General features: G+C 38.6%; 1 protein-coding gene across 3 annotated transcripts in view; it reads left to right on the plus strand.

Moving 5' to 3' along the window:
• Positions 1-26,937, plus strand: part of PLA2R1 (phospholipase A2 receptor 1) — a 119,714-nt gene that overhangs the window by 16,778 nt on the left and 75,999 nt on the right. For 2 of the 3 annotated variants that reach the window (XM_053908334.1, XM_019457474.2), the window contains exons 2-7: positions 608-991; positions 3,613-3,786; positions 18,552-18,725; positions 23,522-23,635; positions 24,168-24,311; positions 26,576-26,770. In XM_053908334.1, the coding sequence (XP_053764309.1) occupies positions 608-991; positions 3,613-3,786; positions 18,552-18,725; positions 23,522-23,635; positions 24,168-24,311; positions 26,576-26,770 (1,185 nt within the window). The remainder of the gene's footprint in view (positions 1-607; positions 992-3,612; positions 3,787-18,551; positions 18,726-23,521; positions 23,636-24,167; positions 24,312-26,575; positions 26,771-26,937) is intronic. The other variant, XM_019457485.2, reaches the window with a different exon arrangement.

Raw genomic sequence — 26,937 nt, forward strand, 5'->3', positions numbered from 1 at the left:
ATGTCCCCACTTTTTTACTCCACCTGGACTCAGCACAGAGAGCAAATTGGAGAAGCTTTTCTTCCCCACCAGCTTTACACCTTGTATCAAGACATAAAGCAACACTTTGCTTCTATCCTTTCGGTTTTCTGTAGGAATTTGATGGTAGAAGTTTTCATTTCAGTGGCCCTTGATTTGGCTGCCGTGTTACTAATATTCAGGCGCTTGTCTAAAGAAAACCAAAAGATCCCCATACCTCTGGGCATGCAATGTCCCTCCCATTTAGCCCTGAGTATTATTACCAATCCTTGCTCTCTCTCCAGTTGTGGTGAGCTCCTTCACCATAGTACCTCTCCCCCGTGGATTGATGGGCAGCCTTTGCTACTGGCCATGGAGGTCTTAGATCACTTTTTCATTAGTTCCAACAAGTCCATTTATATTTCCTAAGAAACGCTTCTGTTTTGTGCAAATAAAGCCCTTCTGGTGGACCCATCCATCACCTCAGATCTGTTCAAAATGGCTGTAAATTGTCACATACAACATCTTAGACATGCACACCAGGATCCTCATGACACTAGTTAATGATAAATGAAAGTTCCATGCCACGTTTCCTATTTTGTTGTTTCAGATAAAGGAATATTCGTTATCCAGAGTGAGAGCCTCAAGAAATGCATTCAAGCAGGCAAATCTTCACTGACCCTGGAGAACTGCAAACCAGCAAACAAGCACATGCTGTGGAAGTGGGTTTCAAACCACCGCCTTTTTAACATAGGAGGCAGTGGTTGCCTGGGTCTGAATTTATCGAATCCAGAGCAGCTACTAAGCATATATGAGTGTGATTCCACTCACGTTTCCTTGAGATGGCGCTGTAACAGGAACATGATCACCGGCCCTCTCCAGTACACGGTCCAGGTGAATCACAACAACGTGCTTGTGGCCTCATGGAAATATCTTCATAAGTGGATTTCCTACATGTCAGGTGGTGGAAGCATTTGTGAATATCTGCACAAAGGTAAAAAATAATTTAAATGAAAGTACTTATGAAATCATGTATTTAGAAAGATTATGCCTAAGTAAAGATGTGTAAATTATATGACAGCACCCAGAGCCTCAAGGGACTTCTGCTAAATACATTTTAGTTGCTACTTGCTTATCATAAAAGGATTATTGGAATCTTAGAATGAACTTGCTAAATTCAGCTAATGAAGCAAACTCAGAATTTAAAGGTTTTAGAGGAGAAAACACTTAAGTAACTCAATGGAAAGGGGACGAAAGAACAGAAGTATAGGAGACAAAGAGAAAATAAAGGTGGAAGATAAAGTCTGTGAAGTAAAGACTTGTCAGGATGAATAGAAGAACCTCTCCTGCCACGGTTTCTATTATTGTAGAAACTCAGCCCCAGGTATGAGCATGTCTACGGAGCACCTCAATGCCTCCTCATGCCTGCCTGGCATCCATGTGATGGTCACGTACAAGGCATTGAAAGATAAACCACACACGACTGTCAGGAACAATTGGCGAGTGTCAAGCGGTGGGAAGAATGGTTTCAGGAGTGGGGGCTTTCATCCTCCGTAGTTCTATAATACTTGACATGTTAAGCAGGAAAAAAGAAAACATAAAATGGCATAAATTCTGAAACTGCAAACCTGTCTCTTAGATTCTGTTCTGTAGCTTTCCTCATTCATTCATCCATCCATCACATATTTATTGAGCAGTGACGGTTTCTCTGGTGTAGGGCTGGGCATTTAATTTATAAAAGCCAACAAGACAGATGTGGCTCCTGACCTCATGGTGCTCTGTAGAATTATGCCTTAACAAGAGCATAGTCCTGTTGAGTCATGCGTAAGGCCAAGGATGCCCCAACTCTAGGAAGGAGAGCAAGGAACTCCTACGATCCAAAGCAGGACTTTCTCCTATACCTACGAGAAAAGAATAAAGAGAGACAGAGCCAAGAGCAGGCCATTGGCAGGACTCACTACGATAAGCAAGGGCTGCAGGCCAGCACTCTGAATAGTCTACAGTCCTAAGGAAGAACTTAATATTTTGCTTTGTGTTAATTTTTTAGGCAGATACTCACATTCCTATGCACTCAAGTGAAGACTGAGCAGAATTCAGAGGACTGGAACAAGGGGATGTGTCCTGAAACACCTGTAATTCCTCAACAGCCCAAACTTCTAGGGCCAATGATGTGGGGTGCTCTTGGTCTAGCCCCTTGCCAATTGTGGGGAAGGAGTGAGAATCTCCACAGCTGGCCCTTCCACTCCAGGACCTGTTAACTTAATCGAAGGCAGTCCTTATCCCCCTCACCATTGAAAGCCCCTGCTGAGTCATGCTTAAGGCCAAGGATGCCCGATTATTGTAATACTCTGAGAAGGCAGCCAACAGGCCACCTCTTCACACTCCTCTCTCCTTGACTATGATAGAGGTCTCCTAGCTAGTCATCCCATTTTCCCCTCTCGCCATGTAGGTTCTGTTTGCTACCCTGCACCCTGAGTTAGTCTTTAAAAATGGAAATCTGATCATGTCATTTTCCCATTCAAAACTCACTTAGTGACTTCCCACTACCCTCAGGGTAAAGGCCAAAATCCATAATGTGGCAGAGCTGGCCATTTGTGAGCTGACGCTCCAGTACTTCCCCAGTTGCACTTCCTCTTGCACCTGCTTGCTCTTTCCATTCGCCCCACACATGTTCTCATTACAGGCCCTTTGTATCTGCTGTTCCTCCCACCAGAACAACTCTTCTGCAAAGACCTGCACCCTCACCTCCCCCAGTTCTTACTCAGAGAGGTCTTCACTCACAACCCTATCCAAAATAGGGCCCCTCCACCCTTCAAACACACACACAGTCATTCTGTCTTCCTACCCTGCTTTGTTTTTCTTCATGACACTTACTGCTACCTGGAATTATGTGTTTACTTGTGTATTTGCTTTCTCTTTGTCTCTCCCCAGTAGAACAGAAGCTTCATATGAAAGGGAACATCTGCAGGTTTGCTCATTAGTACATCCCCAGCGCTGGGCACATTAAATGCTCAATAAATATCTATTGAATGAAAAAAAGTAATAGGTGCCTATAAAACTCCTGAGGTTCAGATGCTGATCTCTGATGTATTTGGGGAGTGGAAGGTATTGTAAAGTAAAACTCAGGGCGGCTCAGTCGATTGAGCATCTGACTATTGATTTTGGGTCAGGTCATGATCTCATTATTGTGGGATTGAGCCCCAGGTCGGGCTCTGCGCTGAGTGTTGAGCCTGCTTGGGATTCTCTCCCTGCCCCTCTCTAGCTCATGTGCTCTCTCGCTGGCTCTCTCTCAAAATAAACATTTTTCTTAAGAAGTAAATCTCCATTTAATTTTCCTTCTCATCCATTAACAAATATGTGTGCTACTGTTGCAGGGGCACCACAGTAAATAAACAAGTAGATAATTATGTAAACAAGCCACTTATCAGCATGCTCTCTGAACCCTTGTACTTTTACATACACTAGACAGTAGGTCCTGAGTGTTCTCAGTGATATAGCAAGGGCCTCACCCATTGTAGGTTTTCAGTCAATAAAAAAGTGTATTCACCATATGACAGTTTCCAAAGATAAAGCTGACGTAATACTTATTTGACTTTGTCTTTATCTTTCTCCTAGATTTGTATACAATCAAAGGGAATGCCCATGGAACACCGTGCATGTTTCCCTTCCAGTATAACCATCAGTGGCATCATGAATGCACCCGGGAAGGGCGGGAAGACAACTTACTGTGGTGTGCCACGACAAGCCGATATGAAAGAGATGAGAAGTGGGGATTTTGCCCAGATCCCAGTAAGAACAAAATCTAGGCTTCTCCATATGTCATGAATGAATCAAGCATGATTAGAAAGTTATCTGTATCTAAAGACAGGCACCAGGATTGAAATATTGAAGTTTGAATAAGCACTCTGATTCCATTTATCCAGATTTTGATTTTGTGTTTGTTTTGCCTTGAAAAGACAATTCTGATGTATACTCTTTTTTTCCCTCCTGTGTTCAAAAGATGTTAATTAGCCTTTCTTCACTAAGCTCAGTGCATAAGGATGCTTTAACCAGAATGAAATTATAACACTCCGTATGCTCATTAATCCCAGCTTCCGGGCAGAATACGTCAAAACAAACCTAAATGCACATAAAACTCATTCTTTATATCTACTTTCAGTCCACCCCCCTCTTATAAGCTGCCTTAATTTCTCCATGTCCAGACTGCTTGTCTTGCCCATTGTCAAATCCAGGCATCAGCTAGCTCCTTGATGACCTTTCTAAAATCGCTGTTACCCTCATTATTTCTCAACAATGAGTTCTCATCTTGATTCCCTTTCCTTATTACTCAATTTCTAGCTAGAACTTCAAAATCTGACAGCTGCAATGTTCCAACTTTTTTTTCATTTAGTACTTATTTTATTTTTATTTAGCTAAAAGTTTTCCAATAGCTCCTAAATACTGAAGAATATTTATATATACCTTTTACTTTCTATATTCAATGTCCTTCACCTTGGTTCCTGCAAGTCAGAGAGTATTGCTCCTACTATCTCATCTTCTTGCCCCTCTCCTTCATATATATAACAAAATGCAACAAATAAATTTGAAGCAAAAGCAAATTGAAGAGATGAATTCCAAAGAATGTGATTTATAAGTTATCTGTAGAATTGTTTTGTAATCTAAGAACCAGTATGGTTTAGTGAATAAAAGAGAATATAGGCTTTGAAGTCAGACAGACCAAGACTGGGGTCCTTTTCCTTTTCCTTTTCAACAATGAGATCTTGAGTCTCAGTTTCTTCACCATAAAGTGGAGATCATAACAGTACCTTTTAGAGTTATTGAGATCCAATTAGATGATGCATCTAAGGCAATTATACTATCTGGCACATGGTAAGCACTCACCATGATTAGCCATCACCATCAACATGTATCATCATCAAAGATAACTTATCTTTTCAGTATGCACTTCTGAATCAATGACCCCTTCTCTTTATTGTCTGTCAACAGCACTAAGCCAGGCATAGCAGTGAATACCAAGAGTGTTAGGACTTAGGACCCTGCCTTCAAAGAACTTGGCGTCTAGATGTAATACAGTACAGATTTGCTCTATGCTGGAAAATGCAAGACTATATTTGATATGATATTCTAGAATCACCTATGGCATAGGTACAAATGCATATCCTGGCCCCTCTCTCAGAGATGCAGTGAGTCCAGTGTCTGGGATCCAAGGATCTGCATTTTTTTAATTTAAACTCAAGCTAGTTAACATACCATGTAGTCTTGGCTTCAGGAGTAGAACCCAGTGATTCATCTCCTACATGTGGCACTCAGTGCTCATCCCAACAACTGCCCTCCTTAATGCCCATCACGCATTTAGCCCATCCCCCTGTCCACCTCCCCTCCAGCAACCCTCAGTTTGTTCTTTGTATTTAAGAGTCTCTTATGGTTTGCTTCCTTCTCTGTTTTTATCATATTTTTCATTCCCTTCCCCTATGTTCATCTGTTGTGTGTTTTAAATTCCACATATGAGTGAAACCATATGACATCTGTCTTTCTCTGACTGACTTATTTCACTTAGCATAATACTCTCTAGTTCCATCCACACTGTTGCAAATGGCAAGATTTCATTCTTTTTCATCACCGAGTAGTATTGTATTGTATATAAATACCACATCTTCTTTATCCATTCATTAGTCAATGGACATTTGGGCTCTTTCCATAATTTGGCTATTGTTGATACTGCTGCTATAAACATCGGGGTGCATGTGCCCCTTCGAATCAGCATTTTTGTATCCTTTAGATAAATTCCTAGTAGTGCAATTGCTGGATCCTAGGGTAGTTCTATTTTTAATCTTTTGAGGAATCTCCATACTGTTTTCCAGAGTGGCTGCACCAGTTTGCATTCCCACCAACAGTGCAAAAGGGTTCCCCTTTCTCCACATCTTTGCCAAGATTTGTTGTTTCCTGAATAGTCCATTTTAGCCATTCTGACAGGTGTGAGGTGGTATCCCATTGTGGTTTTGATTTGTATTTCCCTGATGATGAGTGATGTTGAGCATCTTTTCATGTGTCTGTTAGTCATCTGGATATTTTCTTTGGAAAAGTGTCTATTCATGTCTTCTGCTAGTTTCTTCACTGGGTTGTTTGTTTTTTGGGTGTTGAGTTTGGTAAGTTCTTTATAAATTTTAAATACTAACCCTTTATCCAGTATGTCATTTGCAAATATCATCTTCCATTCCATTGGTTGCCTTTTAGCTTTGTTGATTATTTCCTTTGCTGTGCAGAAGCTTTTTATCTTGATGAGGTCCCAATAGTTCACTTTCGCTTTTATTTTCCTTGCCTCCAGAGACATATCAAGAAGTAAGCATCTGCATTTTTGACAAGTACCCAAAATGATCCTGTTGCAGATAATTCTTCATCAGACAATTCATAGCATGCAGATAATCCTGTGCCACATAGATCCATATACATAGGTGATATTAAGACATTTAACCACTAATATGTTATGTGCTATTGACCAATCCAAGTAGAGACTTTAGCATGGAGGTTAGGAATCCCAAAGGCCCAGTGCTGGTATTAACCCCTCAGCTGCTGGAATGTGAGGAGGTGGGATGAAGGAAAAGATGCAGGAGAGACTGGCACAGCAAGGGGCCCTCAGGGAGCTCAGGATGGCAGCTATTCATCAACCAGCATGAAAGTGTTTCATTGTTTAATAACTGCTTAGTCATTAACCTTCTCTATCTGAATCTGAATATCTGTATGTAGGTGGATGTATTTATAATCCCTATGCTCCTTAGATTCTTGAGTCAGATGTCCTATCATTTGCATTGTCTTCTCTTTCCATTTCTATCTCTCATAGATGTCCTTATTAAAAGTACCTGAACCAACACCAACAGCATTAACATGTATTTCACTGTATTCTTGAGGTTCTGTGAAAAACCCTTTACCATCCTCTGTCTCTTATGCAATTATTATTTCCCAGATGGAAGCCTGGGTGTAGTGGTGCTTGGGGCTTTTCACCCCCTGTGCCACCCCAGTCTTCTGATAGCGCAGAAGCTGCTTCTGCTTCTGCTTGACAGCCTGCTAGATTCCAGCTCTCCTGACCTTTACCACAACCAGTAGTGCATGTATATTTGTAAAGTGCTAAATTACAGTTCCAGTTTTCTTCCTTTCTTGTTACTTTTAGTTCCTGGTGACCAACATAACTCAAAATGATGTGTCAGAGGGTGAAATCTGAGCAAGCTGATGGCTCTTTCCACAGGAGCAACAAGTGGATAGAATAGGGAGGAGTGAGTGGAATAAAGATTTGTGCTTCTGTATATCATCTTTCTTAATGGAAGTTTTTAGTATCTCAACGTAAAATGATGCTTCCTTTTTTTAAAAAAAAAAGTTGATTTTAAGTGAGCAAATTTTAAATTTAATATTACTACATATACAAACACACTGGCAGTGAAAGATGCAATAAAATACCTATCACTATAAATTTTCAGGAACAAGGAGATATATAGAAATCTCTCTGGGTTTGTTTAGAGGCAATTCTTTGCCATCCTAAGTACCTCTTTTTTTTTTTCAATTTTTTTTTTAACGTTTTATTTATTTTTGAGACAGGGAGAGACAGAGCATGAACAGGGGAGGGTCAGAGAGAGGGAGACACAGAATCTGAAATAGGCTCCAGGCTCTGAGCTGTCAGCACAGAGCCCGATGCGGGGCTCGAACTCACGGACCACGAGATCATGACCTGAGCTGAAGTCGACCGCCCAACCAACTGAGCCACCCAGGCGCCCCCCTAAGTACCTCTTAATTGTGTGTTTTATACAGCTGGACAGTCATGTTTAGTTAGTTTGAGATATTTTTAAGATACTAACCTCTGAAATAGCCTGAGGATTGCCCTTGAACCTTATTCAGCTGATACAGTTTTTTTACCACTAACTTCAGTGGTATAACAGAGCAGATTGGTACTAACACGGATGTATGACTCCAAACCTCACCTAAGCCTTCAACACTGGTTGCAATGCTATAGTCTTTTGTCATGCTGCTCACTTGCTCACCACAGTGACACTACCAACCTCTCTATCCTCCTCTAACTTCTTACCCTACCCCCGATTCTCCTTCCTGATTCTCCTGAAATGACCTCAATTCCTACTCATAATGAAAACAGGATCTATCAGAGGGGAAGTTTTGACAATTTCCTGTTCCCTAACCTTTAAACCTACTTGGGCCTGCACCCATCTTTTTTCCTCCATCCTGTACAATGGTGTTCCTCCTTCTACCCTAAGGCAAATTCTCCCCCACCCTTGGACTCCAGAGCCCCACATTCATCCTTCTCCAACCTGTATCTAAGTGTTTCTCAATGTGTGATCCCCATTCTGGCAGGATCACCATTCCCTGCAGGCTTGCTAGAAATGCAAATTATCAGCCATAGCCCCAAACAACTATATCAGAAATTCTAGAAGTGCAGCTCTGCAATCTGTTTTAACAAGTCTTCTAAGTAATTTCAGTGCACACCACTCTACTGGATCCTTCTCCATTAGCAGTCAAACATGCTCATGTCTTAAAATAACATCTTAAAAATAGTAGGACACCCTCATCCCCACTTATGCCTCCTGAAAACACCCATGTCTTTCACCACTCCCCAACAGACAGTTCAAAAGAATTGTCTATACCTCTTCACCTTGCTTTCATTTTCTCTGTCTCTCCTTTACTTCTATGACAATGCATGCCTGATCTCCACTTCCACAAATCATTCATTCATTCAGTCCCACAAATTTGTATTGAACACCTACTATGTGCCAAGCTCACTGCTGAGATTACAGCCATGAACATGAAAGATGAAAGTCATAGTGCCTGCCCTAATGAAGTTCACATTCGAGAATGATACCCAAATTAATATATAATTACAATTTTTGATAAGTACTACTTTAACAAAATGTTGTTATCAGTAAGAAATCTAATTTAAATTTGTGAGTCAAGGAAGGCGTTCCTGAGTATGTTGTATTTAAACTCTAGTCCAAGAGATGAGTAAGCGTTATCAAGATAGAAAGTGAGGGGATGAGATATCCATTCACAGGTGCATGGTGCAGCAGTGTACCAAAGAGGCAAGCTGAAAAGAAGCCTATAGGCCTGGTCAGCACTGGGTGTACCGGCAATAAGGGAATATATTGTTTGAATAGAACTGAAAAGAAATAATAAAACCAACTACAGGTTAATCTACTTTTGACTCACCGTGCACATGCACTGACAATTCTAAACAACGTCCGTGATAAAATACTGTTACCTGTCGAGGGTGACTGCTTCCCCACCATCACTCCCAGCATGCCACTAGCCATGTGTCTGAAGGCTTTGAGGAGGGAAAGAGGTGACTGCTACTATGTAGGAAAGGCAACGTGGCAAGAGCACAGTGAGTAAGGGAGAAAGGAACAAGACATTCTGGAGAGGTTGGCAGAGGTCAACTCATGCAGAGGCAAGATAATTCAAGGTGTCCTAGGGGTAAAGAGTTACCTAATTCTAACTATAAATGGAAGCTATAAAAGGATCTTAAGCAGTGATGTGATAATGATTTACAAAATTTTAAGGGTCATTCTGACTTCTTTATGGCAAATAGCTTAGAAGGGAGTAAGAGAGAAATCCTGGAGATCAGTTATAAGGTCACATCAGTAGTTGACCCAGGGATAGTGGTGACTTGGGTTAGGTAGCAGAAAGGGGATTGGAGAATAGATGTATTGAAGATCTAATTTGGAGATAGACTGAATAGGATGTGATTGTCAGGAACACAGCTGAGCTGGAGAGAAGGAGCTGAGCTGTCGGGTGCCTGAGTGGTTGATTCAAGCAACAAGCCAAAAATGAAAGAGTTAAAGCCTTTCATCACTTACTGTCAGATGTAAGCAAGAGCCTAAAGTGGGAGGAAGCACCAACTCCTCTTGTTCCATTTTTCCTTATGAAATGGCACACTGGTTGAGGGTCAAAAGGATCAGAGGGCTCTGAACAAAAGCTTCCTCAGTTTTGTGGACTCTGGGATCAAGGGTAAGGGGGGGGGAGAAAAGCTAGTAGTGGAAAAGGACTGAGTGAGAGTCAGAGTGAGTAAAAGTGTCTTCAGAAAGTTCCCCCTCCTCCACCCCAACCTCAGCAGAGGTACATGAAGAGGATATCATCCCAAGGCCACAGATAAAGAGGCCTAGAAATGAAGGTTCCAGGGCTAGGAATGCAAACAAGTGAAGAGCATGATGGGCCAGGGGACCTGAGTCTTTGACTAAAACTCCCTTCAGAGACTTCAGTGCACTGGCTATGAGCCAAGTCTGATGTGGGAGTGCATCCTTCCCCCATGAAGTCTGCCAGGTAAAACCTTTGTAATTGCCTATGGTCAGGCCTGAAAAATCATATATAGATTTTTAACCAGGAGGTGGGACTCCTCACTGGTAAGGAGAGACTTAAAGGAGATAAGGGAGAAAATGAGATGTTAATTAAGACCCCAGGTTTCTGATATGCATAGCTAAGTTAATGGAGATACAGATTTGGAAGAGACAATCAAGCATTCAGACTGGAACTTGTTACATATCAGTCAATCATGTGAGATGTGGACTAGGCAGTTAGACGTAAAGGCCTCTAAATATCTGAGAGTTGTAGTAATGGATTAGATAGTCTAGAGTATGTGTAGAATAGAAAGAAAGGGGTTCAGGCCCAAGTCTTAAGACCTAAACACTCAGTTTGACCAGAGAAGAATGAACCAGCAAAGGAGACTGAGACTAGGCGGCCAAAGAGGTAGAAGTGTAACCAAGCATGTAAAGTCAAGAAAAGAGAGTATATCTGCCAAGAGAGAAAGCTCAACTTGCCAAATGTGGCTGACGGGCTTGATTTGACAAGATCTGAAACTTAAGTGTTTGCTGGACTTGGCAACATGGAGGTCATTGATGGGCTTAACAAGATGTGCTCTAGTTGCCAGACTGAGTGGGTTAGAGAGTAAATGGAAAAACAGAAGAGGAGAGAACACTTCCTAATTCATTCTGTGAGGCCAGTATTACCTTGATATTGAAACCAAACAAAGGCATTATAATGAAAGAAAACTACAGACCAATATTTCTCATAATGTAGATGCATAAATCCTCAACAAAATACTGGCAAACAGAACTCAACAACATACAAAAAGAATTGTATACCATGATTTATCCCAAGAATGCAAAAGTGGTTTAAAATCTGAAAACCATTAATATAATACCCATATCAATAGGAAAAAGGGCAAAAGCCACATGATTATTTCAATGAATGCAGGAAAAAAATATTTGACAAAATTTAACATCCCTTCATGGAATTAAAAAAAAAAAACACACACACACTAAAAACCAAGAACAGAAGGGAATTTCCTCACCCTAATAGGAGCATCTATGAAAAACCCACAAACATAATTAATGGTGAAATACTGGATGCTTTCCTCATATGATCAGGAGTCAGATGAGAATGTCCACTGTCACCACCTCTATTCAACATTGTACTGGAGGTTCTAATCAGGTCAAGTAGGCAAGAAAATGAAATAAAAGGCATCCAGATTGGAAAGAGGAATTAAAACTATCTCTATTTGCAGATGACATGATCTTGTACATATAAAATTCTAACGAATCCATTAAAAAAAACAATTACAAGTAATAAACACATTCATAGGATACAAGATCAATATACAAAAATCAATTGTATTTCAGTACAGTATCATTGAACAACCCAGAAATTAAGAAATCAATTCCATTTATAATAGCATCCAAAATAATACATAAAATACTTTGGGAAACATTTAACAAAAGAAGTGAAAAACTTATACTCTTAAAACTACAAAATATAGTTGAAAGAAGTTCAAGAAGACCTAAAATGAAAACATATTCCATGCTCATGGGACCAAAAGACTTAATATTGCTAAGGCACTATTACCTCAATCTCTTTAAAATTCTGGCTGACTTCTTCGTAAAAAGTGAAAAATTTATCCTAAAATTCATATGGAAATTCAAAGAATCCAAGAGAGCCAAAATGAAATGAAAAAGAGAACAAAGTTGGAGGACTTATACTTCCCAATTTCAAAACTTATGCAGAGGTATAGTAATCAAGACAATGTAGTACTGTCAAAATTGACTAGGAGTAAAAACAAACAAAAAAAAATTGACTAGGAGTGCCTGACTGGATCACTTGGAAGAACATGCGACTCTTGATCTTGGGGTTGTAAGTCTGGGTCCCACGCTGGATGTAAAGATTACTAAAACATAAATAAATAAACTTTAAAAAACTGGAATAAAATTGCAAGTCCACATTTATGGTTCATTGACTTTGGATAAGGATGCCAAGATAATTTAATGGGGAAAGAATAGTCTTTCAGCAAATACTAAGGGAAACTGGATATTCACAATCAAAAGAATGAAATGGAACTCCTATCTCTCTCTCACCTTATAAAAAAATTAACCCCAAATAGATCAAAGACTTAAATGGAAAAGATAAAACTGAAACTCTTAGAAAAATATATAGGGACATAGCTTCATGCTCTTGAATATGGCAATGCGTTCTTAGATATGACATCAGAATTCAAGGAACAAAAAAATAGATAAATTGGAGTTCATCAATATTAAAAAAAATTGTGCTTCAAAGGACAGTATCAAGAACATGAGAAGACAACCCATGGAATGGAAGAAAATATTTGCAAATCATATATCTGATAAGGGACTTTATATCTAGAATATATAAAGAATTCTAATTAATTCAATAATCAAAAGACAAGCCAATTCAAAAATGGGTAAAGTATCTGAATATACTTTTCTCCAGAAAAGATTTACAAATGGCTAATAAGCACATGAAAAGATGCTCATCTTTAGCCATCAGGGAAATTCAAACAGTAGCCACGATGAGATGCCACTTTACAACCAGCAGGATGGCTACAATCAGAAAGACAGATAACAAGTGCTGATGAAGATACAGAGAAACTGAAGCTCTCATCTGCCACTGGTAGAATTGTAAAAGGGTACAGCTGCTTTGGAAAACAGTCTGTCAGTTCTTCAAAAGGTTAAACATCGAGTTACATGATCCTGCAATTCCACTCCTAGGTATGTATCTAGGAGAAATGAAAACATGTACCCATACAATAATCTATAAACAGATGCTCATAGCAGCATTATTCATAAAAGCCCAAAAATGGAAACAACCCAAATGTCTATCAACTGATCAAGGCATAAATAACATGTAATATAGCCATACAGTGGGATATTTTTGGGCAATAAAAAGAAGTAAAGTGCTGGTACATGCTACAACATAGACAACTCCTAGGAACAGTATGCTAACTGAAAGAAGCCAGTCACAAAAGACCACATATTATACAATTCCATTTATATGAACTGTCCAGAATAAGCGACAGTCTATAAAGACAGAGACAAGATTAGTCTGATCAGCCTTGGACTGAAGGTGGGGATAGGGATTGAGGGGGAAATGGAGAGTGACTACTAATGGGTCCTGAGTGATGAAAATGTTCTAAATCTAATTGTGGTGATGGTTGCACAATTCTTTGAATATACTAGAAATCATTGAATTATATACTTTAAATGAGTTATATGTCATGTCAAGTATATGTCAATAAAACTTATTTTTTTGAATGAGTAAATGGGAGATGAGTAATTGAAGATAGTATGTGTATAAAAGGATTTGACTAATGGGGGTAGAGAAAAGGCAATGACTGGGATGGGGAGGTCAAGGGAGGAAGTATTTTTGTTTCTTATTGTTTGAGGATGAGAGACACTAGACCATCTTTGAATACATGTGGAAATGATCTAACAGAGAGAGGTTGAAGATACAGCAAAGTGAAAGCAATTGACTGTGTATATATGATCTCTCAGAAGACAGAGGAAGTAGGATCTAGAACATAGATGGACAGACTGGCCTTGCATAGATGTAAGGACAATTTCTGAAGAGGGAGAGGGTGGTACAGGTCCAAGAAGTTTGATTGATTAGGTCATAGGAGAAGATGAGGAAAAACTGGTCCAGTGGCTGTAGACTTTCTCTCTGAAGAAGGGGAAGAAGTAACAAAAAGTTTGGACAACAGAAAAAGTGTGAAATGAGTATTTTGGCTGCTGGAGAGCAAGCTTACTAGAGAAAACTAGCAGTGCTTCCAGGAAGTATTGAGGGTGGTTGATAATCAAATGATCAGAATGACTTTTCTGTGCTCCCCTGTTGGGTGCAGGCATAGAGAAGGCAAATGATTGGGCTCCTCTGTTGAAACAGTGCTCCATGCTCACTTATGGACTCAGTCCTCAACTTAAAGATTTAGCAACATGTAACAAAACTCACACCATCTCTTTTCTTGGGCTTCCAGGACCCACATCTGCTAGCTCTCTTCTTTCTTTTGTGGCCACCATTTCTCAGCTTCCTTTGATAGTATATTCTCCTCTACCCAATTCCCTTTAAATGCAGATGGATATGCTTGGGAAATAGCATGAAAAAGATGGAACATGGTACCTACTTTCCTGATACTTACATTTTATCAGGAAAAACAGAGAACTAATGAGAAAAATTAAATACATCATTTAATTTCAGTTGTGATCAGGGCTACCAAGAAGCCCTGTAAGGCATTGGGAATGTACAGCAGGAGGTCCTGACTTGGTCTGATATTCTTTTTACATGACATTTACCAACACTTTGCAGAGAGCAGATACCCACCAACTATATGATGAGTAAATGAAAGACTAGGGGCGCCTGGGTGGCTCAGTTGGTTGAATGTCCGACTTCAGCTCAGGTCATAATCTCACAGTTTGTGAGCTTGAGCCCTGTGTTGAGCTCTGTGCTGACAGCTCAGAGCCTGGAGCCTGCTTCGGATTCTGTGTCTCCCTCTCTCTCTCTCTCTGTGCTCCTCCCCTGCTTGCACTCTCTCTCTCAAAAGTAAATAAATATTTTAAAATAATAATAATAATAATAATAATAATAATAATAAATACAAAATAGAGAGAAAATAATAACTTTATAGCTTGGAGTTGCTCTAATAATATGAGAATTAATTTTTTTGAAGAACTCAAAAATTTTTTAAAGTGGCAAGAGACAGTTGACTTGGGACAATGGCAAGGCTGTATCCTTAGGGAAGAAAAAACAGCCATGTTAACAGAGGAAAGGAATGGCTGCATCCCAGTCAAAATCCATAATAAAATCAGCGTTGACATGAATAGACTTCAGTTCATTAGAAGAGAGGTATACTTGGGGGAAGGGGAGAATCACCTATTTATAACATGGTGCAAAAATATTTTGTACTCTTTCATCAAATAGTAGGAGATACAAAGATATATAGGACACAGTTGCTTTCCTTAAGGAGCTCATAATTTAGTGACAGAAGAAACAGTATAAAGACAACCATAGATGCAAAGAAAAATAACAATATGATTCCAGCCCTTAGAATTTTTCAAGAATAATTAAATGCACCTGAGACACCAGCCTTCAATCTTGCGATTTTCAGTGGCTTGGGAAGAGAGACTATGTATGAAGAAGCAAGAAAAATAAGAATAAGTAAATGTTAATGCTCCAGGCCAAGGTGGGAGCCTATGCCAAGTGGGTTCCTGGGAAGCAGTCTCTGAGGCAGAGATGAACAGCAGGTCTCTTGGGGAATGTTCAAGGATCAATACATGTGGAAAGCAAGGGAAGAAAGTAGCATTGTGCAGGACTGTGATGCAGGCCTGGTGACCCCTAGACTGACTCTATGAGAAGTTCTCAGGCTGGAATTACTCCCAGTTGAGGGAGAGGAGGGACCTATAGCCCTGCACGGACCAGTCATAGTTTGCAGGCCGCCTTTGGAAAAGGAGATATTGGGGAAAGTGACTTCTGCAAAGGCAGTCCTTGAAAAAGGTCTAATTAATACTGGAATGTGTCTGCTGACAGCTGCAGAAATAAGGCCTTCGATCCTGAAGGGAAATCAGGACAGCACATCCCAGTGCCCAGGCCCAGGGTAGCACTTTCATCCCATTTGTTACCATACAACCTTCAAATAAGATCCGTGGAGTGACACACAGTCTACCTAGAGAAGAAGAGAGAAGACTTGTGTCTGACTGCACAGAAGTACAAATTCTTAATATTTTAGTTAAAACCAAATGTCAGGGACACCTGGGTGGCTCAGTCAATTAAGCATCCGACTTTGGTTTCCTCTCAGGTCATGATCTCCTGGTTCATGAGTTCAAGGTTCATGAGTCTGAGCCCTACACTGGGCTTTCTGCTGTCAGCACAGAGCCTGTTTCAGATGCTCTGTCCCCCTCTCTCTCTGCCCCTCCTCCCTCTCAAAAAAAATGAACATAAAAAAATTCAGTGACAAATGAACTTACTTGTTAGAAGAATATAGGCACCTGTTGCAAACATTTGACTGGAAGTTTCCTTTTGATTAACCATAAGAATTGGCACAGATAATCCAAACCAAGGACAATCTAACAAAACTGGGCTGTGTAATTTGCAGCAGAGACAGGATCACCTGTAAGCCTCCCATCTCAACTGTGCAATGTATGGAACTGATGCAGGTTATTGCAAAAAGCTGTGTCTACACAGCTCAGTCTATGTCCATTGAAAGGGCAGGCCCAACTCTTGGCAAAAATGGGAATGAGATCAATTGAAGTGTCCTTCAGACCTTTACATATCATGATATGGCTGTGGCCTGAAGACTTATAATTAGGATTTATTATCGAATCTTTCCTTATGGCAGGAGATGAGAGGCAGGTACCCTATGTCCAGATCTCTCTTCCTGACATCCTCCCCCAATTTCCCTTTCTGGTATCTTCTACCTACATCTCTCCCCTCTGACATCCTACTATCTTCTAGTAGTAAAGGGCTACTCAGACCTGCATGCACTCCTTGGGAAGTGCTTTAATTTTTTTCTTCCAAGTCAATATTTGCTGGTGTTTGCTTTGTGAACCACCTGGATTAGAATCAGGAATATGTTTAAAATGCAGGTTCCTGAATCCCACCTCAGACCTAATTCAGAATCCCTGGGACTGAGAACAAGGAATCTACATTTTCTGTACAAGCTACTAGATGATTTTTATGCAAATTGAAACTGTAGACACCACCCCCTACCCTTCTCTCATGGCCTCATGAGAGATGAACACCAGATGAACAGGGCTGAGCTTGTCTATTATTATGTCTATTAACACTTACTGTGTTGTTCATCTCAGGGATGATCTAACATTCTAACTGAAGACAATCTCTAAAAACCCATTCTCAATGGGGAAATTTCAGACACCAGAGAAGAATGATTACTGAAATATTCCTCCTTCCTTTCTTCTCCTTTCCTTAATTTTTACTTGATGATAGCTTTGTCTTCTGCCCCTACTTGATGACAGCTTTCTCTTCTGCCCTCCTTCAATCATGGATCCTTCTATAAATTCATGTATCAGTCAGAAGACTCTATAGACAGCTTTAGAGTTATATGTGATTTAATAACGTCTACTTAACTAACTCAGTTCTGGGGAAAGCACATTGTAATCAGACATGAAAACAAATTTTCACATTCCCAAGGGAACCATCTAAGTATTATGGAGAAAAGAAACAAACAAAAAAGATTTCATTGTTAAGTAAGTTTGAGGTATAACCAAATTAAAATTGAGCTGTTTCTTTACTACAGACCTTCTCAGAGCCTTTTCTATGCTATCGTACATTTTGAACTTGGAGGTTATATATGCATTATGTCCCAGCTCTTCTTAAAGAGCTTGTGAAGTTGTATTACTCTGTGGATCACACTTTGGGAAATAATGTTCTAGATTTTAGCAGATTGCCTGTCCATCAGTTACACTCATGCTGTAACATGTTTTGCATTTTCTACATTTTCACATTTTCTTCAAATTCTTTGGCTGAATTTGATTTCAGGTCATCACTATGGCTGCTTAGTTCATCTTGGGGATTGATTTAAAATTTTAGCAAAATCACCCAAAGTAGGTCTTTATTTTCTGTTATTTCAGTAAACTTTAGATTTCAGATCCACATTTCACACTTCATTAAATTTACTTTTAAGCATACTATGCAATGTTTCACAAGTGGATTTTACTTCTCTTCCTTTTGGCTGAAAGAATTTTATCTTAAATTGAGTATCAGTGTTCCTGTTCTCAGGGTTCATTTAAAAACTTATGTTCATTTCAGACTCATATTTCAACTGTATCTCTTTTATCCCACCTAGCATTTTGGTATTTGGGGGAAAAGGCTTTTTGATACAACATTTGCATGTGTCTCAAATAAACATTTAAATGCTTTCAGTATAAAGCTCTAAATGACTGCTTTTTAAGGAACTCAGATGTTATTTTCACAAATACTTCACATCTATTTCCTCCTTTTAAAAATGCCTTCTCTTATTTTCCCAGAAGGGATTGGACCTTCTTTATTGATAATTTCTTGAATTTCCTGAAATCTTGAAAGAGTTGAACCATAAAGTGCCAGTGGGATAACAATGTATATTTCATCATAAAGACGTAAAGAAGAATCAATAAGGCACTGAAGTTTTAGAGGTTGAAGTTGGAATCATTCCATTCAAATTCATTTTAGAAAAATACCTTGTTGTTTATATAAAATAGGATTATAGTTAATGTTGTAATGGACTTTGTTTTCAGCATCTGCAGAAGTGGGTTGTGATGCTGTCTGGGAGAAGGATCTCAATTCACACATTTGCTACCAATTCAACCTGCTTTCCTCTCTTTCCTGGAGTGAAGCACATTCTTCATGCCAGATGCAAGGAGGAGCTTTACTAAGTATTGCAGATGAGAACGAAGAAAACTTCATAAGGAGTAAGTAGGGGGATGATGCACACTGATATTAATGCAATTAAAATGATTTGTTAACAGTTATGTCCAGGTATGCAAAAATATATTCTGAATAAATAAAAAGTCCCTTAAAAATATTTTTTCTTTTATTAATATGGTGCCAACTCACACCCAGAATTGTGACCTGTATGCTGGGACATTCCATTTGCACCTGGGCATATATTCTTTATTTTCTCTCCCTTGGAGAAGAGGAATTGAAGCCCCAGCAAGGGACCCCGGAGAATTTGCAGCTCTAAAAGTGGATCTGGGAGACTTCTAAACTTACATACAGATTCCTGCTCTGCTGGAGATCTTAGCTATTCAGCTGCTATTAATGAATAAGTCTTTTATTAATTTTTTTCAATTTTTTAAATGTTTTATTTATTTTTGAGACAGAGAGAGGCATAGCATGAGCAGGGGAGGGGCAGAGAGAGAGGGAAACACAGAATCCACAGCAGGCTCCAGGCTCTGAGCTGTCAGCACAGGGCCCGATGCAGGGCTCGAACCCACGGACTGTGAGATCATGACCTGAGCTGAAGTCAGACACTCAACCGACTGAGCCACCCAAGCACCCCTAAGTCCTTTATTAATTAAACAAAATCTCACCTGTCAGTCAGTATGCATAGGTACATAGGCCTTCTCTTACATGACAAAGAACTTAAATTTAGTTGGAAAAGCAAAAGCACACACATATTAACTAACAGTATAAGACAATAATATGTCAAAGAGTTATGCTAAAAGGCTGGATCTTGGGTTTTACCTATCACCTAAACTCTCCTCTTACTTCTCCTTTATAGGTTAAATATGTTTGTAGATGTATACACACAGCTTTTAAAAAAATTTTAGAAACATTTGAAAATATCACAAAATTAGTGACTCATAAGTTTCTGATGCTTTTTTTCAAATTTTATTGCACATGTAGTACATGTTTATTCTAGAATAATTTTTTTTTTGAGAGAGAGAGAGAGCATGAGTAGGGCAGAGGGAAAGAGAATCCCAAGCAGGCTTCATATTTAGCGTGGAGTCATGACCCTGGGATCATGACCTGAGCTGAAATCAAGACTGAATGCTTAACTGACTGAGCTACCCAGGCACCCCTAGAATATTCTTCAAATTTCAAGTATAAAGATAGAAAAGTATCCCATAATTCCATAATCCAGGAGCAATCATGTTTTTCTAAAAAAAAAAAAAAAAAAAAAACAAAACCCAAAACATGTGAAGGCATGCATGCATATACAGTGTCTATGGAAAATAGTACTGAATAAATACAGGAGGCAGTTATTTCATGGTGGTTAGGAGCAGGAACCAGAGAACCGTATGCTTGAGTTTGACTCCTGCCTCTACCACTTACTAGCAGAGCTCCTCCTACAAGTGACCTAACCTCTCTGTACCTCAAATCCCCCCCTATCAAATGGAAATAATAGCCATGCTACTTGTTAGCAGTACAGATTACACGTTATGATGCAGATGAAGTCTTAGAAAATAACAAACACTCAATGTGTGTTAACCATTTAACACCTATGCACACGGTTTGATAATACGCTTGTTTCATGCACCAGCATATAATGAACATCTGCCCATGTCTATAAATATAGGTCTGTATCATGGTTTTTAATGGTTACCTAGTATTATAGGTTACCAAGAATATATTTATCTAACCCCCTACTATTAGATAGTGATAGATAGGTAAAATTATTTATTTTGTTTTTATTTATTTGTTGCTCTTATAAACCATCCCTGCACTTACCTTTGGGCATAGATCCCCAATTATTTCTCTACAAGTTTGTGGAAGTGGATTCACTGGGTGGAAGAGGAAGCTTTTGAAAGTCATCAATACCTTCCAGAAGGAACGTAACAAATGCGTGAACAGGGCAGATTTGCCCCTTTTGCCCACAGACAGGCAAAAGTGGGAAATTATGATCAAAACTGATTTCAGTGAGTCATATTGCAGGGAAAACACCAGTTTCTAATATCATTATTAGCCTGTAATGGTTTTTACAGAAAAATTTTGCATACCATTTATGAATTATACTTGTTACCTATCTTGACTGTCAGAATTTCTAATAAGAAGGTTTGGACTTACTCATCAAACTTGAATAATGATTAAAGAAGTAAGATATGTCAGAGACTTTGATTTAAATACCACAATTCTATAATTAGACTTCGGGGATTGTTTAGGAAAACAGAAGTCTGTTCATAAAGACAGAACCCTGTTCTGACCATGGTATTTTTTTAATGATGAGAATAGTCTAGTTTTTTGCTAATTGCTGGTGAACATTAATAGTTATAAGGAATTATCTAAGCTGTCACAAATGCCAAGAAATATCCAAAATAATTTAGGTTTGAGTTCATTATTACAGAACTGTGAGCCAATGTAGTCGTAAAGCTAAATAAACAGCTGTTGTAACCTTAAACACACATTATAAATTACCCAATGATTTTTGTGTGTATTGTTAAAACAACTGCACAGACGGTATTTGAAATACCTCTAAGATAAGAATAATTAATATTTTAATATTTTAATTAGGTTATTTGAAAATACTGCTTGGCATTTGCCCTGATATGAAATGGGAAAATTTCTCTACCTTGTCAATCCATCTTCCATGCCGCCTCCTGTCATCACAATGCCCACTATTTAATCCGATAGTGTTACTGAAAGGACTAATCAAAATGACGTTAGAAAGAGACTCTGTGTAAATGCCGCAGGAATTTGGAAAGGGGGGACCAGTGAATGGTATGCTGTTTCTGTTTAGGGATTTCTGGGGTCTCAGAATTACAACCCCATTTTTTCTCTTTCCTAAGTGGGTTAAGTTCTTCCAGTTTTCCACCATGTAACTGAAATGTTCAATCACAGAGGATGCTGCTGACTCATTTATTATGTGAATACACTGGTGTTTATACTTGGGGTGGTCATACAATTGATCATTCAAACTGAGACTCTTTTTAGAATAAAAGGGGATGCGATTAGTAATTATTCTGAAACTACCAGCATAAACCATGAGTTTTCCTGACACAAGTCTTACCTGCCAGGGCCTCAGTCTCAGTCCCCTGCATCTGGTTCAAATATATTGGGTTCTGATACAGATGAACCATAAGACAAAGAGAAAAGTGCTTCCTTTTATATATTAAAAGATTAAGTGGCAACATTTGAGAGTGTCACAAAATTAGTCACTTTCACTGAGTCTCTGTCTCTTTTATTTTTTTTTACCTCCATGATCTGATGAGAAATCAACTTTTACTAAGTTTCTGAGACTTGTTTAAAATGTATCCTATAATAAATTTTGTTGGATTTTAAAGGAAGTTCTTTTATTTTTTAAAGCAAAATAACTGAAATATAATCATAAACTATAATATACACTGTGTAGATCATTTTGAAATTATTGTGGCTTTCCTTTTGGCATTGTACATGATCAGTTTGGTGAATCCATTCTCTTTTTGGGGAGCCATAATCCCCAAATTCAGAAATATTATTAATATTTTAATTTAGTAGGTTGCATTTTACTCTCAATGTCAGTAAAATCTCTAATTATTTTAAATACTTTAAAAGCATCATTTAAACAACTATATAATATTTTTATGCAGTCAAAAATATCCATCCCTTAATTTCCATTACATACTTCTCCCTGGTTCGCCTTCTACATTTTGGGCTGGCTTTTATTTATTTTTATTTCTTTTATTTTCTTTTATTCTAGAATAATTTTTTTAATTCAGGTAACAAAAGAAAAACCAAAGAAAAATTTCCCCTAATTCTCTAATTTTGGACCATGTTTTTCAGCATAGGCATACCAATATACATGTTTATACATAGCATCTCTAACAAAAATGGGGTTAAATTAAAATGTGAGGAGCTATGGCACAGCGGTTGGGAGCAGGGGCCACAGAGGCAGCCTGACAGAAAGCCTTCTCCCAATCCCAGCTGAAGATGCAACATTGTATGGCTCCAGCCTGCCTGGATACTCTGGTCCCTTGGATTATGCTTCTCCTCTTAGTCACACAACTCCTACTGGCTCTCACACTGGACAGCCGTCCCACCCCACCCCCATTGCTGCTTGCTTTGGCATACCTTCTTAAATTTGAGGACTCGTCTCCATTCACTAACAATAATTATGTTTTCTCTTCCTTGCTAGATCCCGATAAAAAAAGTTCTTTACATTGTTTAATTTTTTAACTGTGAAATACTTCAAAAATATTGAAAAATACAGAAAATTTTATGTGCACACACATATACCCATTATACAGATTTAACATCACTTCTTCCTATTCCCCTTACTTGGAGCCTATGGTAACCTCAGCAAACTGCAGTCCTGAGCCTCCAAGCCAAAGCTGCTACCAGGAACACATAGCAAGAGAGGACAGACAGAGGGGCACTTTCTGGAGTGGACTTCTGGACACTTCCTCCTCCCCCATCCAAAACCCTTAATTGCATGAGTTCATGCAAATCAGATGGTCTCAGATGTGCAACCATGCACTCTTGGGTGGATTGATGATCCTTTAAAGGCAGCACTTCTGGATGCTTAGATTAAGCCCTTCACAGCTCAAGAACTGCTGTTAGTGAGCCTTTATAAGAATGCGGTGTTTCTCAAGATGCCAGAGCCTGACTTTGTTACTCTGAAGCATCAGAGTGGGGTTTAGTAGCACTTAAAACCCTTCTCTGTCATTGACTGCAATTCATTTATGACTATATCCTTCAGGAATGAGAAAACAAGAAAGAATTGTATCATTGTGGGGAGGGGGGTGTTTGTTTCCTCGTGTTCAAACTCTTATTTTTCTCTTCATTTTAGAGCACTTGGGCAGTGAAGCGGTGGAAATGTGGATAGGTCTGAATCAACTGGATGAAAATGCTGGCTGGCAGTGGTCTGATAGAACGCCGCTCAACTATCTGAACTGGAACCCAGGTACCTGCAGTGTTTTATGTGCCTTTGATGGGTAGCATTATCCCACAGCCTTACACAGCAGCTATGTCCCACACATATAGAAGTCATGTTATTTTAAAAGTGGTTTATAAACATTTTTAAGCTTGCCTGAATTCCTATAAGGCAAGCTTTTCCAGACAAGAAAATGGAGGTCAAGAAGGTAAGCTGTTTCTCCAAGGTTGCAGGAGGGTTGGTTTAGAGCCAAGACTCTAGTCAGCTGTTTTAAAAAATAGCAACAAACTGCAAATATTTCTTTAAAACAAAATCAGCTATTGCTATCTTTGAAAAATCATTTCATTGTCATGTCTGGACTTCAACTGCAAAATCATAGATATAATATAGCATCTTCTAGGATTTGTCACACATGCCAGAGAAGGGCTATCTCCTTGATGCTAAAACACCACACTTAACATATGTCAAATATATCATACTTGAATAAATAAAATGACATCAATATATTTTAAACTAACCACTTTTGCCTCTAACATTAAACACACATACACTGTATTTTCAGAAATAAATTTTGAGCCATTTGTTGAGTATCATTGTGGAACATTGAATTCATTGATGCCAAATGCCTGGCAGAGTCGGGATTGTGGGTCCACCTTGCCTTATATATGTAAAAAGTATCTAAACCACAGTGATCAAGAAGTGACTGGTAAGTGATTTTACTTTAAGTTGGCTTTATGAGTTGCTTACTTGTCATCTCAATGTATTCAAATTCATTTACATTTTTGCTAGTAATTCACAATTTAAGCAGCTAGGGCTGGGTTTTATAGTTACATGAATAAAAATATGTAAGCAGATAATATCTGTTATTCCAAAGGCACCACGAATTTAACAAATGCATTTAGGTTTTTACTAAAAACCAAAGCAAAGGACCTAAGCATAGAAGACAATTTCTGCTGCTTTTTCTTTAATTTCTTCTAATTTCTTTAATTGAGTTGTTCTGCGTTAGAAAAACAAGATATGCTTCCTTTTCTAGTCTAGTTTTGAGTTTTAATGATGGTTACCTTAGAAATTAAATATAAATTAGAACACAGTTTTATAAAATTCTTTACTTCATTGATCTCCTACCATACTCTGAGTCTCTTATAACCATCCTCCTCAAAATAACATACAAACTTTTATGTGCAACTAAGACTTAAATACTACCTAATTACAATCTAATACCTAAAGCCCAATTATTTGTTTTTAAGGTCTCCTGGCTCTTTTTAGTTTCTGTGGGAGTTAATGTCTTAACTCAGAAAGTAGACATAAAAACATAACCATATTTAGAAGAATCATGACCAGCATAATTAGGAACTCCAGATTTAAAATAAAAAGAATTATCATTTTTATTTATTTATAAATTTTTTTAATGTTTATTTATTTTTGCAGAGAGAGGGAGAGAGAGACAGAGCATGAGTGGGGGAGGGGCAGAGAGAGAGGGAGACACAGAATCTGAAACAGGCTTCAGGCTCTGAGTTGGAAGCACAGAACCCGATGCGGGGCTCAAACTCGCTGACAGCGAGATCGTGACCTGAGCCGATGTCGGACGCTCAACCAACTGAGCCACCCAGGCGCCCCTAGAATTATCATTTTTAAATATTATTCCTTACAATCAGACGTTAACTTTCATTTTCCTTTAAGTGGCTAACCCTAAGTGAATGGTGGAATCAGGGTGTGTTGGGGGGGGGGGAAGCATGGTGCCATTTTTTTATGTAGAGTTTTCACTATGTCAAGAACATGCTGAAATTGCTATCGCTATTTATGTCCTTCCCTTCCATCTCTTCCTCTCTTACTCGTTTCTTTCTTATGCCCTCCTGCCATCCTTCTTTTCTTCTCTTTTATTTACTCTAAGGTTCTACTAATTGAAGCCCAAAGACCACAAATGAGGGTAATTAAGCTAAATTAGTTTGGATTCTTTGCCGTTGCTTCAGGTTTAACAAATTCTTTCAGTGACCTAGTCCAGTGTCTTCAAACTGTTTCTGGGATCTGAAGGTTCTTTGCTTGGCTCCACCCTGCTTCAATCAGAGAAATTTCTATTTTATCTTTTTATCTTACCCATAGAGCAAAGTTTATGGTTTTAATTTCAAAAGGGGTTCTATGACCCCTTGGTTGAAAACCACTGGGGTAGATGATATCTAAATATTTAGATATCATTTGCGCTCAGCATCCCAGAGCAATTTTAAAACAATGTCTCATTTCCCAAATAGCAGTGGAGCTATATCTAACTAAATTAGTGCTTAAGGGAGGCACTCAGTTGTAGTTAATAAAATAAAGTAAAAATGCTAATTACCAGGTTGGGGACAAGCTTCTGGAAAGGGAGAGCCAAAAGTTCATATGCATACCACTGCCTTCCCTATTAGTGCCAAAGCATCCTGGAACTGTTCTGTAAGTCTAACCCAGGGTCCATATGAACCCAGAAGGACAACACAGACACTCAGACATACCCTAAAGGTGAAAGCTATTTGTCAACTCTGCTTTGGAGGAAGTAACCAGAATTTCAGGCTTTTTTTCAGCTGAGGATAAATATCTACATATTGTACATAAAATCTTCGGAATACCATTTATATTGTGTGTCATAATACTCATTTTTGGTGTAAAAAAATTTTCTAAATGCAGAACTCTGACTGCTAAATTTTACATCTAGCCCTGATGGTTCACTTTGGCTTATGACCTTCACCAAGTCTCCTTACCTCTTTGTACCTTAGCTCATCTGTAAAATAAAGCACTGAGATCCATTCAATCTAGATCTAGATCCTATAGTGAATCCTTCTCAACTCTGAAGATGTAGATGATTTATATGTTATTGTTTCATATGTCTCTATTTTTCAAATTTTTAAAATAATCATATATTGATGGCAATTTCTATTAAGGCTAACAAGTAACATGTTAAAAATTGTGGAAAATGACGTTGTTTTTCATTGTTTTAAAAAGAAAAAGATGCTTGGAAATATTACACTACCTACTGTGAGCCTGGCTGGAATCCCCATAATCGTAACTGCTATAAACTTCAGAAAGAAAAAAAGACCTGGAAGGAAGCTTTGCATTCTTGCCAGTCTGACAACAGCACATTAATAAACATTGCTTCATTAGCACAGGTGGAGTTTCTTATAACCCTCCTTGGAGATGGTGAGTGCCACATGTCTTTGAACTAAGAGGTATGAAATATAATGTAGTCACTATCTTTATTAGTGGAGTTGAAAAGAAGTTAAGCTATGTAAAAGTGATGATTTATGGTATATATATCTGAAGTTCCAAAAACATTAAAAAAAAACATGAAACTTAAACCTGTAATT

The sequence above is a fragment of the Panthera pardus genome, unplaced genomic scaffold, assembly GCF_024362965.1.
Source record: "Panthera pardus isolate Hobbes unplaced genomic scaffold, ASM2436296v1 HiC_scaffold_10, whole genome shotgun sequence".
Lineage (NCBI taxonomy): Eukaryota > Metazoa > Chordata > Mammalia > Carnivora > Felidae > Panthera > Panthera pardus.